General features: G+C 36.1%; 1 protein-coding gene across 1 annotated transcript in view; it reads left to right on the top strand.

Moving 5' to 3' along the window:
- LOC137240511 (uncharacterized) overlaps positions 1-14,005 on the top strand; it is a 48,605-nt gene extending 34,600 nt beyond the window's left edge. Inside the window, exons 2-3 of the mRNA XM_067766909.1 lie at positions 301-688; positions 12,505-14,005. Coding sequence (XP_067623010.1) covers positions 301-688; positions 12,505-12,763 — 647 coding nt within the window. The 3' untranslated portion in view covers positions 12,764-14,005. The remainder of the gene's footprint in view (positions 1-300; positions 689-12,504) is intronic.
- The last annotated feature ends 2,219 nt before the right edge of the window (positions 14,006-16,224 follow it).

Raw genomic sequence — 16,224 nt, 5'->3', positions numbered from 1 at the left:
CTACAATATTTTTATAGTTATTATGTTTTATGTTTGTGGCAAGGTTTTTTGTTTGCAATAAAAAAATATTAATCAAATCAGCAAGACATCGTTTCACTAGTCGTAGTTGGATTTCTTTTGTATTTTGAATTCGCATTCCATTAAGTCTGGAGCTTATTTATTCAATAGCCACTCTTTGTAGTTGCAGCCTATTTAAGTGGAGAGCTAAAAAAGAACATAGAAATTTACAATGCCAAACGAACCATGCTATTATCTACTTATCATTAATTTCTCTCCCTCTCATTTCCATTTCTTCTGCAGGCACCGATTCTACAGCTTCCAATCCAGACAGTCCGATAAGGCGATCAACAACATCAACATCAAAATCGACCGCATCAACATCACATTCGCCAATATTATTAACATCAACCACAACAGAGAATATTGTGCTGCGTGAACCTGGGTCAACTTACTACAGTGACCATCAGGATTTTGAGCAAAAACGTCAAGCGATTAGTGATCATTTAGCATCTAAACTTGTGGCGAACGAGCGCAGTACAACAACAATAACAATGATGATGTCGTCGCCACCGCCTGGAGTGCAAAAAGATGCCGATGGCCTTATAATTCCAAGAAAATTGATAAATCCCTGTCTGGAATCGAATGAGCACAAGTCACTGCATCGGGAGCTTAAATTCAATAATAAAATGTGAGTAAAATTTTACTTAATTTTGGTTTCTGTGATTCTGCCTTCATGAGTACCATATTTTGCTAAATACATTTAAGTATATCCAGAAAATGTAAAGGTCTCCTTCAAAATTCGGTTAAAAGATACGCGAGGAAAAAAACTTTCACAAGGTGGCACAAGGATCGTGATATTAAGGAAAGTTGGATGAATTCTTTACAATGCTTAGGACGAAACAAAATCGTTAGCTTAATATGAAAATGTGCTAAGTCACTTGTTTTGAAAAATTGTTTTTTAATGCAGTTTTAAACATGAATTCAAAATACATCGATCACAAAAAAAAAAATATTTTAATTTTTCATTTACGTGCTGTGGGCGATGATGTGTAAATGTGCTAAGTCAAACTGTCAATAATATCAATCTGAATTACTAGTCATTTCTTTGTGCGCGCATGCTTTGTTGTTGTTGTATTAACGATAAAGATGCTACCCGAAGGCTTTGGGGAGTGTTACCGATGTTGATGGTCCTTTGCCGGATATAGATCCGATACGTTCCGGTAACAAAGCACTATTAAGGTACTAGCCCGACCATCTCGGGAACGATTTATATGACCACATTAAACCTTCTAGGCCATCCCGCCCTCCCCATCCCCTAGTTCCATGAGGAATTTGGGGTCGCCAGAACCTCGGCTGTCAATGAAACAGGATTCGCCACGGTTAGATGAGGTTAACAATTGGGTTGGATAAGCTATATATTGCGCTGGCAACCCCTTGAGAGGGTTGCGAACACAACCCCCCCAATTGAGACAGGCTTTTGGTGTTTGATAAATGCTTTGCTCTGAACATAATCTATTTCAATTCTTACATGTCGATAACTACATGTTTTCTTACAGACTAGTTAAAAATAGAAAAAAATTCACGCTTAAACTTACATATTTATTAAAATTAATTGTAGTGTTATTTCGATTATTCGATTTGCTAGATGTAGAGTCCTAGTTATAGGTTCATTCATAGCATAATTCGTTTTAAGAGTTATTTCGATAAATAATCTATTATGCCGAAGATCACGCAGTGGAATATATGGAATGAACAAATTAGATAAATCAGAGTAATTCTTACTAAAGTTTATTACATTATAGGCAAGCAAGAGTGAGATAAAAGTTCTTCTGTCATGCAAAGCCTGAAAACCAAGCAATTTGTGCCTGCTGGTATATGATGGGAGGCCTTTCTCAGTTTTATAGCAGTTAGATTCATAGAAATGATTCCATATTATTGAGCAATATTCAAGACCTCGTCTGACCAAGGATATACAAAGTTCCTTCAACGTCATAGGGTTCTTCAAGTCACTTGTGTTACGTCTACTGAACCCAACCATTGCAACAAATTTTAAAACAACGAAGTCAATGGTACTAGAAAAAGAGAGTTTGGAGTCAAAAATTACACACAAGTCCCTACTCTCTTGACAACGATTAAGAGATTGTAGATAAAGTATGTGGCAGTTGCCTTTTTGGAATAAGACACAACACAGCATTTGTTTAAATTTAACAAGTAAGGAAGGCTAAGTTCGGGTGTAACCGAACATTACATACTCAGTTGAGAGCTATGGAGACAAAATAAGGAAAATGAACCTGGGGTAACCCTGGAATGTGGTTGTATGACATGTGTACCAAATGAAAGGTATTAAAGAGTATTTTAAGAGAGAGTAGGCCATAGTTCTATGGATGAACGCCATTTAGGGATATCGCCATAAAGGTGGACCAGGGCTGACTCTAGAATTTGTTTGTACGATATGGGTATCAAATGAAAGGTGCTACTGAGCATTTTAAGAGGGAGTGGGCCTTAGGTCTATCGGTGGACGCCTCTTCGAGATGTCCCCATTAAGGTGGACCAGGGGTGACTCTATAATGTGTTTGTACGATATGGGTATCAAATGAAAGGTGGTAATGAGTATTTTAAAAGGGAATGGGCTTTAGTTCTATAGGTGAACGCCTTTTCGAGAAATCGCCATAAAGGTGGACCAGGGGTGACTCTAGAATATGTTTGTAAGATATGGGTATCAAATGAAAGCTGTTAATGAGTATTTTGAAAAGGAGTGATCATTAGTTCCATAGGTGGACGCCGTTTCGAGATATCGCCATAAAGGTGGACCAGGGGTGTCTCTAGAATGTGTTTGTACGATATGGGAATCAAATGAAAGGTGTTGCTGAGCATTTTAGAGTGGGCATTAGGTCTATAGGTGGACGCCTTTTCGAGATATCGCTATTAGGGTGGGCCAGGGGTGACTCTAGAATGTTTGTACGATATGGGTATCAAACGAAAAGTGTTACTGAGCATTTTAAGAGGGAGTGGGCATTAGGTCTATAGGTGGACGCCTTTTCGAAATGTCGCCATTAGGGTGGGCCAGGGGTGACTCTAGAATGTGTTTGTATGATATGGGTATCAAATGAAAGATGGTAATGAGTATTTTAAAAGGGAGTAATCCTTAGTTCTATAGGTGGACGCTTTTCGAGATATCGCCATAAAGGTGGACCAAGGGACACTCTAGAATGTTTGTACGATATGGGTATCAACGAAGGGTGTTACTGAGCATTTTAAGAGGGAGTGGGCATGAGGTCTATAGGTGGACGCCCTTTCGAGATATCGCCATTAGGGTGGGCCAGGGGTGACTCTAGAATGTTTGTACGATATGGGTATCAAACGAAAGGTGTTACTGAGCATTTTAAGAGGGAGTGGGCATTAGGTCTATAGGTGGACGCCTTTTCGAAATGTCGCCATTAGGGTGGGCCAGGGGTGACTCTAGAATGTGTTTGTATGATATGGGTATCAAATGAAAGATGGTAATGAGTATTTTAAAAGGGAGTAATCCTTAGTTCTATAGGTGGACGCTTTTCGAGATATCGCCATAAAGGTGGACCAAGGGACACTCTAGAATGTTTGTACGATATGGGTATCAAACGAAGGGTGTTCCTGAGCATTTTAAGAGGGAGTGGGCATGAGGTCTATAGGTGGACGCCCTTTCGAGATATCGCCATTAGGGTGGGCCAGGGGTGACTCTAGAATGTTTGTACGATATGGGTATCAAACGAAAGGTGTTACTGAGCATTTTAAGAGGGAGTGGGCATTAGGTCTATAGGTGGACGCCTTTTCGAAATGTCGCCATTAGGGTGGGCCAGGGGTGACTCTAGAATGTGTTTGTATGATATGGGTATCAAATGAAAGATGGTAATGAGTATTTTAAAAGGGAGTAATCCTTAGTTCTATAGGTGGACGCTTTTCGAGATATCGCCATAAAGGTGGACCAAGGGACACTCTAGAATGTTTGTACGATATGGGTATCAAACGAAGGGTGTTCCTGAGCATTTTAAGAGGGAGTGGGCATGAGGTCTATAGGTGGACGCCCTTTCGAGATATCGTCATTAGGGTGGGCCAGGGGTGACTCTAGAATGTGTTTGTACGATATGGGCATCAAACGAAAGGTGTTACTGAGCATTTTAAGAGGGAGTGGGCATTAGGTCTATAGGTGGACGCCCTTTCGAGATATCGCCATTAGGGTGGGCCAGGGGTGACTCTAGAATGTTTGTACGATATGGGTATCAAACGAAAGGTGTTACTGAGCATTTTAAGAGGGAGTGGGCATTAGGTCTATAGGTGGACACCTTTTCGAGATATCGCCATTAGGGTGGGCCAGGGGTGACTCTAGAATGTGTTTGTACGATATGGGTATCAAATGAAAGGTGGTAATGAGTATTTTAAAAGGGAGTAATCCTTAGTTCTGTAGGTGGACGCCTTTTCGAGATATCGCCATAAAGGTGGACCAAGGGTGACTCTAGAATGTTTGTACGATATGGGTATCAAACGAAAGGTATTACTGAGCATTTTAAGAGGGAGGTGGAATTAGGTCTATAGGTGGACGACTTTTCGAGATATCGCCATTAGGGTGGGCCAGGTGTGACTCTAGAATATTTGTACGATATGGGTATCAAACGAAAGGTGTTACTGAGCATTTTAAGAGGGAGTGGGCATTAGGTCTATAGGTGGACGCCTTTTCGAGATATCGCCATTAGGGTGGGCCAGGGGTGACTCTAGAATGTGTTTGTACGATATGGGTATCAAATGAAAGGTGGTAAGGAGTATTTTAAAAGGGAGTAATCCTTAGTTCTATAGGTGGACGCCTTTTCGAGATATCGCCATAAAGGTGGACCAAGGGACACTCTAGAATGTTTGTACGATATGGGTATCAAACGAAGGGTGTTACTGAGCATTTTAAGAGGGAGTGGGCATGAGGTCTATAGGTGGACGCCTTTTCGGGATATCGTCATTAGGGTGGGCCAGGGGTGACTCTAGAATGTGTTTGTACGATATGGGCATCAAACGAAAGGTGTTACTGAGCATTTTAAGAGGGAGTGGGCATTAGGTCTATAGGTGGACGCCCTTTCGAGATATCGCCATTAGGGTGGGCCAGGGGTGACTCTAGAATGTTTGTACGATATGGGTATCAAATGAAAGGTGGTAATGAGTATTTTAAAAGGGAGTAATCCTTAGTTCTATAGGTGGACGCCTTTTCGAGATATCGCCATAAAGGTGGACCAAGGGTGACTCTAGAATGTTTGTACGATATGGGTATCAAACGAAAGGTATTACTGAGCATTTTAAGAGGGAGGTGGAATTAGGTCTATAGGTGGACGACTTTTCGAGATATCGCCATTAGGGTGGGCCAGGTGTGACTCTAGAATATTTGTACGATATGGGTATCAAACGAAAGGTGTTACTGAGCATTTTAAGAGGGAGTGGGCATTAGGTCTATAGGTGGACGCCTTTCGAGATATCGCCATTAGGGTGGGCCAGGGGTGACTCTAGAATGTTTGTACGATATGGGTATCAAACGAAAGGTGTTACTGAGCATTTTAAGAGGGAGTGGACATTAGGTCTATAGGTGGACGCCTTTTCGAGATATCGCCATTAGGGTGGGCCAGGGGTGACTCTAGAATGTTTGTACGATATGGGTATCAAACGAAAGGTGTTACTGAGCATTTTAAGAGGGAGTGGGCATTAGGTCTATAGGTGGACGCCTTTTCGAGATATCGCCATTAGGGTGGGACAGGGGTGACTCTAGTATGTGTTTGTACGATATGGATATCAAATTAAAGGTATTAATGAGGGTTTTAAAAGCGAGTGGCCCGTAGATGTATATGTGAAGGCGTTCTCGCGATATCGACCAAATTTTGACCAGGTGATCCAGAAATACATCTGTCGGGTACTGTTAATTTATTTATATATGCAATACCACTAACAGTATTCCTGCCAAGAGTCCAAGGGCTGTTGATTTCGCCATGTAGAACTTTTTCATTTTCTTCTACTTAATATGGTAGGTGTCACACCCGTTTTACAAAGTTTTTTCCAAAGTTATATTTTGCGTCAATAAACCAATCCAGTTACCATGTTTCATCCCTTTTTTCGTATTTGGTATAGAATTATGGCATTTTTTTCATTTTTCGTAATTTTCGATATCGATAAAGTGGGCGTGGTTATGGTCGGATTGCGGCCATTTTTTATACCAAGATAAAGTGAGTTCAGATAAGTACGTGGGCTAAGTTTAGTAAAGATATATCGGATTTTGCTCAAGTTATTGTGTTAACGGTCGAGCGGAAGGACAGACGGTGGACTGTGTATAAAAACTGGGCGTGGCTTCCACCGATTTCGCCCATTTTCACAGAGAACAGTTACCGTCATAGAGTCTATGCTCCTACCAAATTTGAGAAGGATTGGTAAATTTTTGTTCGACTTATGGCAATAAAAGTATTCTAGACAAACTAAATGAAAATATGCGGAGCCACGCCCATTTTGAAATTTTCTTTTATTGTTGTATTTTGTTGCATCATATCATTACTGGCGTTGAATTTTGACTTAATTTACTTATATACAGTAAAGATATTAAATTTTTTGTTAAAATTTGAATTAAAAAAAATTTTTTTTAAAAAGTGGGCGTGTTCTTCATCCAATTTTGCTAATTTTTGTTTAGCACATATATAGTAATAGTAGTAAGGTTCCTGCCAAATTTCATCATGATATCTTCAAAAAAAAGCCAAATTACAGCTTGCAAAACTTTTAAATTACCTTCTTGTTAAAGTGGGCGGTACCACGCCCATTGTCCAAAATCTTACTAATTTTCTATTCTGCGTCATAACCTCAACCCATCTACCAAGTTTCGTCGCTTTATCTGTCTTTTGTAATGAATTATCGCACTTTTTCGGTTTTTCGAAATTTTCGATATCGAAAAAGTGGGCGTGGTTATAGTCCGATATCGTTCATTTTAAATAGCGATCTGAGATGAGCGCTCAGGAACCTACATACCAAATTTCATCAAGATACCTCAAAATTTACTCAAGTTATCGTGTTAACGGACGGACGGACGGACGGACGGACGGACGGACGGACATGGCTCAATCAAATTTTTTTTCGATCCTGATTATTTTGATATATGGAAGTCTATATCTATCTCGATTCCTTTATATATGTACAACCAACCGTTATCCAATCAAACTTAATATACTCTGTGAGCTCTGCTCAACTGAGTATAAAAATAAATTATTGTCTGCGCACCATCCGGCAAAAGATTCCAGATCAGAACCGTTAGAAATAGTTTGATAAATTAATAGTATTTTTTGTCAAATATATAGCTTTAGTGTTATCTTCCAATCATTAAAGAGGAGGAGTGATGGGGAAAAATATTGAGTAAAAAGTGCTAAGTCGGGAGAAAAAATTTGTTTTGAGTACGGAAATTGTGCTAAGTCATAAAATAGCTGCTGGGTTAGCATACATGATTTTTATTTATCTTTTTCAAAGCTTCTACACTCAAAAGTTTTGCAACTAAAGTATCCTCATTCACAGTTTTGAAAAAAAGGGTTATTTCAAAAATTATTCATTTTTTTCGTCTCCTTTAAAATTTGTATAAAGTGACTTAGGTTGACTTAAGCTAACAAAATGTTATTAATAGTACAAAAAACCCTGCTAGATGGGACAGAAATTCACAAATTAAAAAAATCATACATAATGGCAATATTGCGATCGGTTTTCAGTAACTTTCCACGGTCTTATGCATCGTTCAGTGATGGGTGAAATCTGCTTATCTAAGCAAAATGATTTAGAGCGGTCCCACTGAAGCTCACCTATAATAGCGGGCTGCATCTCGTATATGGGTTCCTTATGTTACTTATATTCTATGAACGGGGATGTAAAATAAAGAAAACAGGCCAGCCTAGAAATATTCCTTTCGGCAGCTACCACTGGAAGCTGAGAAAAGGGGATGAAGAGAACGAAAATCCGCACTGATGATGGTAGAGCGCCGAAAGCGGACTGTCTCGAAACCAAAATTGATAAGGGACAATGACGGAAAATCGTTCCAATATACACCAATTATCAACTCAGTCGGAAAAACAACAAAAGAAAATTAATCAGGATGAAGTCCATATAGCGTAGGAGCAATCAAGTAATAAATTACTTAACGTGTTTGTACTTTTAACTGGTGTTAGTTATCCGGAAAGAGCAATAACTGATAAATTTTTGAACTCGGCCAAAAGTGTTAACTTTAGTACAATTAATTTACTACCTAAGCGGTGCACAGTGCGGTTGAACTAAAATTATAGTGTTGCCCTCCGCAGCGCCTACATTCCACTTTAATACTCCCATTAGAATGCTCGGAGGGAAAGCTTTTCAGTCGAGGATTATAGAACTGTGAGGCATTTGAACCTACTAATTAAATCAGAAGCTGACCTCAATCATTGAAAAGTAATCTCATCAGGTATTATTCTTAAGAGTAACATTAAAAAAATTAAGATGTGTTAGTCTAGTCCGAAATGATCCAAAAACCATTCAACAACATTTGCTGAATGATCCGGATACATTCCTGTAACGTAACAAAATAGCCCCGATATATTTCTTAAAACAATACCGAAACAGCCTAGAAATGATCCCGAACTCAAGCCCTATAATTACCGAAAATATCACGGAGACAACGCTAAAATATCCAGGAAATGGTCGTGAAATAATCCTTAAATTATATGGGGATCATTTTGAAGAGATATCGAAATGGTCACGAGATAGTATCGAAATGATTCCGAAAACAGTATAGAAAAGTAACGAGCACGATCTCAAAATGATCCGAAATAGTTCTAGAATAATCCGGAAATAATTCCTTAATTATCTCGAAAAATATCCCAAAATTGGATCGAAATAGCTGCGTAATGGGCCAGAAGTTATTCTGAAATCACCCCGAAACAATCCCACATGGTAAGGAGGTAGTCAAGAAATGATTCCGACATCAAAAAATCTAGCAGCTGTTCCGAAAAGGTTATGTGCATAATCCCGAAATGCCTTTAATACTCCGAAAGCAATCGGAAAATAATATCGAAATATCTCCGAAAGAGTTCAAAAGTTATACTGAAATAATCCAGAAACGTTCCTAGAAAAGTCGGAGTTGGACAAGAAATGATTCTTCAAATTTTCCGAAATTATGCCGAAACAATACCAAAATCATTCGAAAATATCAATCTGAAAATCAATCTGAAATGCAAATTATAAAGAAGATCTCGTAAAGAAATTAATTTTCTGCATAATACGTGGCACCGCCCGTTTAAAAAAAAAGTCTCCCCATTTCCTCTTACAATAAAACATGATAAGTGAAATATCATTGATTCAAAACTATTTTTTGCTAAGTTATAACTTATTATTCTAGTCTACGACCCTTTTAAATTTGTTTTATATCTAAATTGCCGTGATCTTTAACCGATCCCGTCCATTTTTACTAGAAATATTTTCTGCTATAAAGAAAATATTTGTACACAATTTCATTACGATATGTTAATTTTTCTTAGAGTTATGGCTCCCGAAACAGAGATAATTGCTTAGTCATATAAGGGGCGGTGCCACACCTATTCTCAAACATTTTAGTGTTTTCCAATTTAATGTTATAATTCAATTTAGAAAGTAAACTCCTATTGATACAACGCTCTTTTTCGTTAAGATATAGCTTATAATTTTCGTCTACAACCCTTTTAACAATATTTTGTATAAAAGTGGGCGTGTTCTTTAACCGCTCTCGTCCATTTTGTCTAGAAATATTTCCTGCTATAGGGAAAATTTGTGTACCAAATTTTATTACGATCCGTTAATTTCCGAAACTTAGATATATGCTTAGTCATAAAAAGGGCGGTGCTACGCCTATTTTTTTAAATTTGAAGTTTTTCCTATTTATTGTTATAAATCCACTTGTGAAATGAAATACCATTGATATAAATCTCTTTTTTTTTTTCAAATATATAGCTTATTTTATTCATCCACGACCCTTTTAAAAACTTTTATATAAAAGTGGTCGTGGTCCTTAACCGATTTCGTTAATTTTTCTTCAAAGCATTCCTTATATTAAAGGCAACCTCTCTGCAAATTTTGTTACGATAGGTTTACCGATTTTTGATTTATGATTAATAATATTTTTAAAATTGATTTTATCACAAGTGGGCGGTGCCACGCCCATTTAAAAACATTTTTTAAATTTTTAATCAAGAGTCTCAATATCAGTCCACGCGTCAAATTCCAACATTTTGAGTGTATTATTTACTAAATAACCAGGTTTTTGTGTTTTCCCAATTTTTTTTTATAAAAAGTGGGCGTGGTTATCATCCGATTTCGCTCATTTTCAATACCAATCTATTTTGGGTCCAGATAAGCTCGTGTACAAAATTTGGTGAAGATATCTCAATATTTACGCAAGTTATCGTGTTAACGAACGGACGGACGGACGGACATGGCTCAATCACTTTTTTTTCGATCCTTATGATTTTGATATATGGAAGCCTATATCTATCTCGATTCCTTTATACCTGTACAACCAACAGTTATGCAATCAAAGTTTATATACTCTGTGTGCAAAGCACACACGTTTCGACGTGATTAAGTCACAAATTCGATTAAAAATCTTTCAAAATAAAACTGTTCCTAGGGAGCGGTGATATTTCCCAAAAGCAAAGCCAATTGATTCCTTCAGAATTCGTTTATCTGATAATCTGATAAAAAACAAGTAAGGAAGGCTAAGTTCGGGTGTAACCGAACATTACATACTCAGTTGAGAGCTTTGGAGACAAAATAAGGGAAAATCACCATGTAGGAAAATGAACCTAGGGTAACCCTGGAATGTGTTTGTATGACATGGGTATCAACTGGAAGGTATTAAAGAGTATTTTAAAAAGGAGTGGGCCATAGTTCTATAGGTGGACGCCATTTCGGGATATAGCCATAAAGGTGGACCAGGGGTAACTCCAGAATGTGTTTGTACGATAAGGGTATCAAATGAAAGGTATAAATGAGGGTTTTAAAAGGGAGGGGCCCTTAGTTGTATATGTCAAGGTGTTTTCGAGATATCGACCTAAATGTGGACCAGGGTAACCCAGAACATTATCTGTCGGGTACCGCTAATTTATTTATAGTACCACGAACAGTATTCCTGCCAAGATTCCAAGGGCTATTGTTTTCGCCCTGCAGAACTTTTTCATTTTCTTCTACTTAATATGGTAGGTGTGACGCCCATTTTACAAAGTTTTTTCTAAAGTTATATTTTGCGTCAATAAACCAATTCAATTGCCATGTTTCATCCCTTTTTTCATATTTGGTATACAATTATGGCATTTTTTTCATTTTTCGTAATTTTCGATATCGAAAAAGTGGGCGTGGTCATAGTCGGATTTCGGTCATTTTTTACACCAAAATAAAGTGAGTTCAGATAAGTACATGCACTAAGTTTAGTAAAGATATATCGATTTTTGCTCAAGTTATCGTGTTAACGGCCGAGCGGAAGGACAGATGGTCGACTGTGTATAAAAACTGGGCGTGGCTTCAACCGATTTCGTTTTAAAGATATTCAATTGTTTGTTAAAATTTTACTTTAAAATTTTTTTTTAAAAAGTGGGCGTGTTCGTCATTCGATTTTGCTAATTTTTACTTATCGCACATATAGTAATTTAACTAATTTTCTATTCTGCGTCATAAGGTCAACCCACGTACCAAGTTTCATCGCTTTATCCGTCTTTGGTAATGAATTATCGCACTTTTTCGGTTTTTCGAAATTTTAGATATCGAAAACGTGGGCGTGGTTATAGTCCGATTTCATTCATTTTAAATAGCGATCTGAGATTCATCAAGATACCTCAAAATTTACTCAAGTTGTCGTGTTTACGGAAAGGCGGACGGACGGGCGGACGGACGGACATGGCTAAATGAATTTCTTTTTTCTCCCAGATCATTTTGATATATAGATATATCTATCTCGATTAGTTTATGCCGTTACGGATTACCGTTATGCGAACATAATTAATATACGCTGTGAGCTCTGCTCAGCTGAGTATAAAAATGTAAGGCGCAATAATCTCAGAAGAGATTTTAGGCCGAGCTGCTCTTCCAATATGCGTCGCGCTCCTTTTAATTTTTCCTACAAATTCGCGGAACTTGTTTTATGCCGACTCCGAACGGCATCTGCAAGGAAGATGAGTTTTCACTGAGAAACATTTTATGGAAAAAATACACTCAGAGCGCTTGCAAAACGCTGCCGAGAGGCGACCCCGCTTAGAAAAATGTTCTTCTACCATCACACCACCTTAAAATAGAAATATGAGATCGACGTGGTTCAATTTCAGACATGAACTAAGAAAACCGGTGCAGTAAATCGGCTGTTTTGTTTGAAGGAAGATAGGGCTTTTAATTTTATACATATGTAAGAAAGGTAACGAAAGGATAAGATAGTTTTTCTAATTTTTCTCACAATATTTTCTTCTCTCTTTCTTCAATCATCTATAGTGGAAAAAGTGTGCTTAACCAAAAATCTGAATTGCAACGCGCCTACGAAAAGCAACGAGAACGGCAACAGCGCCAACAGCAGGAGGATCTCTCACCCACCGCCGGCCTTAAAGCTGAATTGAATCGTGTGATAATGGAGCGTGCGCAAAAGCACGAAAAAGAGAGTGGTGAAGATGAAGAGGATAAACAATATGTGAATCCAGAATATTTGAATGCGCGAGCGAAACTGCGACAGCAAAGAGCGAGTGAACTGAAATAGACGATGGGTTGATGAGGGAAGATAGCGAAGCGAAACGAAGGAATGAAAACCAAAAATTAAAAAAGCGGTATGCACGCATTCAATAAAAATAACAATAACAATAATTTTTTCAATTCACTCATTTGATCTAACAATTTTACACATACATAATTGACGAAATCAAAATTTAATTTAGCATGCTAGCTTTTAGGCGTGCAAGCATTTTATTTTGAGGGCTTAAGAAAAATTTTTTACGGAATTCTATATAGTTAATTGATTTTTGTTGTTGTTTATTAATGAAAATGGCATTTGTTTGAATTATTTTGCACATCACTTTTTTAAAATAACACTTTTTAGTATAAACAATTAATATGTATGTATGTATGTATTTGTTATTAAGTGTTTTAATTAAAATTTGGCGAAATTTTTATTTTCAAATGAAATATGTATGTGTTAGTCATATCAAACGATTAGTTTAATTTTTTTGTACTGTTGTCAAAAAAAAAAAAAGAATTTATTGTAAAATTATTTGGAGTACTTGTTTCATTATATTATGTATTCATATGTTATTGGGTACTCGAAAATGTTCGAGATCAAGAAACTTTTAACTAAATTTTTAAAAAGCTTTTGCTTAATTAATTTCAAATAAAACAATTTTATTATTTTAAATTACAAAAAAATGCATGTATTCTTCATAATTTGTTTCGAATCTCTTCATTTTAAATATTCTTGAGTTTTCAAATATTGTCAAACTAAACGAAACGTGCTATCAATCATTTTTGTATCTATCTACGTAATTATATGACAAAATTGAAAAAAATTTACAAAAAAAAAAAAATCACAACAAATGATATTATTTTTATACATAAAAAAATCACATCTAATAATTGTATAACATTCTACTATAATTGTAATAATAATTAGTAATGTATAATTGTATTTTATTGTATTGTATTTGTAGTGAAATCTAACGTTGAAATTCCCGCGAACAAAAACAAATCCAAATTGTATCTAACAATTACACGTAATAATAAACAAACAAAAATCAATAGTTCTGCGTTAAATAACAAAAAATATTAAAAACCCCCCAATAATAATTACATATATAATTATTTATATAGACTTACATAACTTAAACATGTATAAAAGTTTAAATGAATAAAATGTAAAACGTTAAATGTTTATAAATAAAAGCACGAGCTATATATTTGACGTAAGGGAACAGGAAAAACACACTTAATAAAAAGAAGAAAAAAAATAAAATGAGATCTGATATAGGGATATAAAAGGGAATTAAATAAAATCGTTAGAAGTTCTTTAGAAACAAAAACAAAACCAATGAAATCAATAATTGTATGAAGCGTAGTTAATAATTATAAAAAAAATAGTTTTAAATAAATTCTACTGTAGTAAAAAGTTAACAACAAAAAATCGTTTCATGTTTTTATTTTTGGCACACTCTTGAATTATACGTAAGTAAAAACAAGTAAGGGCGGGACTGTCTTCGGTTGTGCCGAACACTTCATACCTTTCATGAATGGGGCTGAACAATAATCTTATCCTGTTCGTAATCTCCGAATAATCGGATGTATAAGATAAGAAATATATAGTGAACAGATGTACATACCCAAACGATTTTTAAGATAAATATAAAATAAAAAATGGCAAAAAAACCCCTTATCTGAACGATCGGTTGTATGGGATATATATTATATATAGCTCCGATCAAAATGATTTTTACAGGAAATCTTCTATGATAGATTAGAATATATATCACCAAGTTTCACGTTTTTATATTGGAAACTAAGGGAGAAATGGCCATAAATCTTTTTATCTGAACGATCGGTTGTATGGCATAGATACTATATACATTAGGGCGGGTCGATTTAAAAATCGCTCATTGCTCTGTGAAAATCGTATTCTAGGGATCAAAGTAAGAAACTTTGCCGAAGGAACCATACCTCTAGAACGAATTCTGATGTCCCCCCCTTTGGGTCAAACTTTTGGGTAGGGGCAATTTCAATTCTATCTACTGTGTCTTGTGGTGGCTTAAAAAAAACAACACAAGCAATTTTACGATCTGCAATTGTGTCACAGTGATACCTTCATTCTTTAAAACGGTTGAATGAAAAACCCACACAACTATGTTTACGACATGCAAATGCATCATAGTGATGCCTTGGTTTTAAAAGGGGGTTGTAAAAACGCTAATTTCTAATACTTTTTTTTAATTTCTTTTCTATTACTAAGTTAAATTCATTTTTTCATTTACATATGTTCTGAATAAATAAATTTCTAAAGAGAAAAATAAACTCCAAAAAGAAAAAACATAGGCATTTCAAAGTGGGATTTTTCAAAATTTTCCCCTACGACCCAAAGGGTGGGACATCAGAATTCGTTTTAGAGGTATGGTTCCTTCGGCAAAATTCCTTATTTTGATCCCTAGAATAAGATTCTCACAGAGCAATGGGCGATTTTTTTGCCTCCCCACAAATCGACCTGGCCTAATATACATATAGTTCCGATCAAAGTGATTTTTTCAGGAAATCTTCTATGATATATTAGAATAAATATCACCAAGTTTGACGTTTTTATATTGGAAATTAAGGGAGAAATGGTTAAAAATCTTTTTATCTGAACGATCTGTTTTATGGGATATATATTATATATAGCTCCGATCGAAATGTTTTTTCATGAAATCTTGTATGATATATTAGAATAAATATCACCAAGTTTAACGTTTTTATATTGGAAATTAAATTTCCAAAAATCTTTCTATCTGAACGATCGGTTGTATGGGATATATACTATATATAGCTCCGATCAAAGTGATTTTTTCAGGAAATCTTCTATGATATATTAAAATATATATCGCCGAGTTTCACGTTTATACTTTGTAAATTAAGGGAGAAATGGCCAAAAAAATTTCTATCTGGACGATCGGTTGTATGGGATATAACTATATATAGCTCCGATCAAAGTCATTTTTTCAGGATATCTTCTATGATATATTAAAATACATATCACTGAGTTTCACGTTTATACTTTCTAAATTTCGGCAGGAATGACCAAAATCGTCTTATCTGAATGATCGGTTGTATCGGAGATATATGTTATAGTGGTCCGATCCCAACGGATCCGACAAATGTCTAATATAATACAAAAATACATCCTTCTGCCAAATTTCATTGAGGTATCTCAAAATTTGAGGGACTAGTTTGCGTTCAAACAGACAGACGGACGGACATGGCTATATCAACTCAGTTCGTCGCCCTGATCAATTCCGTATACTTAATGGTGATTCCATCTTCTATATTTCTCACCGTTACAAACATCGGACCAAAATTAATGTACCATTTCATGTTCATGAAAGGTATAAAAATGGATTCAAAGTATAATAGGCAACAGTTCAAATAAGTTTATCAAGTATCAAATCAGTAAAGACTGTTGGCTTAAACAGATACAATACGTCACCATCACGA

Source organism: Eurosta solidaginis, chromosome 2, assembly GCF_040869045.1.
Source record: "Eurosta solidaginis isolate ZX-2024a chromosome 2, ASM4086904v1, whole genome shotgun sequence".
NCBI lineage: Eukaryota > Metazoa > Arthropoda > Insecta > Diptera > Tephritidae > Eurosta > Eurosta solidaginis.
This window is presented reverse-complemented; position numbering and strand designations above follow the sequence as displayed.